This window comes from Monodon monoceros, unplaced genomic scaffold, assembly GCF_005190385.1.
Source record: "Monodon monoceros isolate NGI ecotype Baffin Bay Population unplaced genomic scaffold, NGI_Narwhal_1 Super_Scaffold_20, whole genome shotgun sequence".
Lineage (NCBI taxonomy): Eukaryota > Metazoa > Chordata > Mammalia > Artiodactyla > Monodontidae > Monodon > Monodon monoceros.
In genome coordinates, this window is record NW_021703777.1 from 1,427,272 (window position 1) to 1,430,675 (window position 3,404).

The 3,404-nt window shown below is 35.5% G+C and overlaps 1 protein-coding gene across 1 annotated transcript in view; it reads left to right on the forward strand.

The window, feature by feature from the left end:
- Nucleotides 1-3,404, forward strand: part of GLRB (glycine receptor beta) — a 66,354-nt gene that overhangs the window by 28,505 nt on the left and 34,445 nt on the right. Inside the window, exon 3 of the mRNA XM_029235556.1 lies at nucleotides 942-1,009. Within this exon, the coding sequence (XP_029091389.1) occupies nucleotides 942-1,009 (68 nt within the window). The remainder of the gene's footprint in view (nucleotides 1-941; nucleotides 1,010-3,404) is intronic.

The window sequence follows — 3,404 nt, forward strand, 5'->3', positions numbered from 1 at the left end:
GAAGGAAGGAAGGAAGGAAGGAAGGAAGGAAGGAAGGAAGGAAGGAAAGAAAGAAAGGAAGGAAGGAAGAAGGAAAGAAAGAAAGAAAGAAAGAAAAGAAAGAAAGAAAAGCTTGCAGCTGCTTCTAGTCAAGTGAAGTTATACGACTCTTATAAAAACAGGGTTTTTGTTCATTACCAGAACCTGCGGTTACTTTCAGCAGCACTGTGCTCTGGGTTGTCACATGTCTACCCTGTATCGATTCAATACCTGTTTTTCATCAGTCAGAGGTTGTGTGGCTAAAAGGCTAAATTCACATTTTCCCTTTGTTAGCCCAAGCAGCGGTTCACAATGAGTAAAAAAAAAAAAAAGAAACAGAAAGAAATTGGCAACATTATACTTTAGTTCTCACTCTATGAACTTTAAAATTATTTTCCAGCAGGTCAGGCAAAAATCTTAATAATGATTCTGTTATATGTCTGATTAACTTTGCATTTTCATGAATTAAAAATCAAAATATAGCAATTGTAATTGGATTCTGCATTACCATTTAAGGTGACAATTTAAAATGATTATAAAATGCAAAAAAACCCCATATTTTAAAAATGATGTTTTTTAAAGAATAATTTACAATCTCTTAAAGTAAATGCATCAGCCCAATTAAAAAAAAATTTAAGGTAAATGTATTTTCCCAGAATTTCTACAATTTAAGAGAGAAATATTTCTGAATAAATAATGCTATAAAGTACAAGGTAACTCATTTTTTATTTGTGTGTTGATCCCTATTTAGAAAAATAAGTCAATAGCAACTGTGAACATGGTATCCTGAAACCATAGGTTTATAATTTTACATCCATACGGATTGGAAAAAATAGAAAAATCAAATGCATAAACCATAAAAAATGAAGATTCTGACCAAGTTTTTTACAGCTACTAAATATATCCTTAATTTTTATTGACAGGCATTCCTGTTGATGTAGTTGTCAACATTTTTATCAACAGTTTTGGATCTATTCAAGAGACAACAATGGTAAGATTACAACTAATTTAATATTTTTAATTGAGAAGATTTTAACTAGAGGATAGTGGAAGAAATTATAACTGAAGAATAAGGAGTAACTCTCAGGGAAAAAAATGCAAGCTGTCTCCTAGTATAAAATATTCAAATTTCAGGGTTTTGTTGAATCAGTGATTTCAATGGCTTTGTGATTTTGCAATTCAAATTTAGTCTTTATATTGCATTGAAACTTACAGACTTGGGAGAATTAAGGTACTCACTCTGAACGGCTAATTGGATACCACCTGGGAAAAGGATTTATGCAATTAATATTCTGGAGTGACATTTTTTTCCTAATATGCTTATGTGTAGAAGCATTCAAAAATATTTAAGTGTTCATAGTTTTTTTTTTTCCTTCCAATTTCCTGAGAAGAATCTTTGTTTTTTCTCTTGTGCTAATTTTGTGATGTGTGGAGCAGAGAATAGTAAAAAGCAAATTTGATTTTCCTAAACTAGAGCAGCGGAGCTCCCTGAAAAGATTATGCGACACAAAGAAAGGGCAAGGAGACGGCCAGGAAGAGAAAGGAGGGACAGAAAAGAGCGAAAGGAACAGAGAAGGGAGGCTTGAGGTGGGGCTGCCATCCAGGGTGAGTTGGGTGTTAGGGGCAAAGATGTCTGTGGAGGGTGATTAGTAGATGCCCTGAGCCATGTGTGATGCAATTACCCCTCAGCTTTTAGAAGACATTCGGTACAGTCCACTTGCTTATTAATGTTTTAACATATTAGATTTGTACCCTTTTTGAAAAACCATATGCTGAAATGATACTTTAGGTGGGAGAAAGAAAGCTTAATGTTTTTTTTTTTTTGGTATCTTTTTTCTTGAGATACTTATATTTTTCTTAAGGAATAATATAAGGTTTGGATTAAAAGCCTAATAGCAATGGTTAGAACACAGTAGAGTTTTTCAGGGAATACCTCAGACCAGAGAAAGAATGATTTTAAATATGTTTTCCTTTATTCCTAGGAGCAGCAGAGTATGTTACAAAAGCCATTGTATATTGCATTTAAATTATGACACCTGTTTTTATATTAATTAATATAAGAATATAATATATTAATTGTGAGGAGAATGTTATTTATTTTTTATAGAACCATGTCTTTAGCCCTGAGTACTTGATTTTTTTTAGACAGTGTGTAGATATTTTGGATAATTAAAGATTTTGAAATCAAGTCCAAAATTCACTTGCAGTGACTTTAGTTCACCTAAATGGCTGTATGTCTAATATAGTATAGATCAGTAGAAGACAGCTCTGAAATAAAGGACAGACAACCATATATCACTCAGGAGACAAGGCTAGCCCTCATCATTTGAAAATATGACTAGTTTATCTAAGCACTTCACTTAACAAGAGTGAGAAATTTCATTTTCTCAAGGTGAAACTTTCAGGGGATCTCTTTGGTCTCTATACTCTTCCCTGTACCCTGTTTTATCTTTCATGGCACCATTACGCTAATCCCGAAACACCACCATCGAGGTGTTTCAGCCTGTGGGAAACATTCCCAACTCTATCTTGCATTTTAGGACAACTAATGCAGGGATGTTTTTTCTCATCTGCATGAAGGCTACATATGTGTCCCAACTCAGGCAGTACCATTAATGTATCTGTTCTTTAATGAGCATTGAATGCCTCCCAGACATCAGATTCTACACTTCTCTAGGTCCCATCAGTGGTTACTTAATTGTGTCAAGCTGAAAACATGTGGGGGACACAGAAAAGGAGTAAGAACTTTCTTACAGGCTCTTTGAGGATTATAACAAAATACTGCGTAATTTCTCACATAATCGTCTCTTGTCCTCCTGCCTGCTCTTCACAGTAGCGAGCCCAAAGCACCCGTTGCTGGGACCAGATCCCACCAGTTTTCAGCAGCGTCTTTGTCGCCGCTACTTGCCTCGAACCTCCATCTCTCGTCTGTAATCAGGGCCTCTTACTCTGAGCTACTCCCACTCGCCCTGTGCCCCCTTTTCCATCCAGGTCTTTCAGCTCTATCACGTTTGTTTGTTAAACCAGATCGCTTCTTGACTGTAATGCAACTATTTTTGTGTCTTTTCCTTTTGTTCTCTGATGGACTATTAACTCCTTAAGTCAGGAAGAATGTATTCAACTTCTTCATTTCCTGTAAAGTGAGGAGACAATAGGCCCTCAGTTAGTGAACACATAAATAATGTCATATTATTAACTAATACCGGTTAAATAAATGAACAAATAAATTCTATTTGTCTAGCAAAAAGTGAGTCCACGTAGCCATAAAAAAATTGGCAAGCAAATTTAAACAATAGACTCATGTTGAATATTTATAGGGTTAATAAACAGAGCAGGGCTTCCCTGGTGGCGCAGTGGTTGAGAGTCCGCCTGCCGATGCAGGGGAC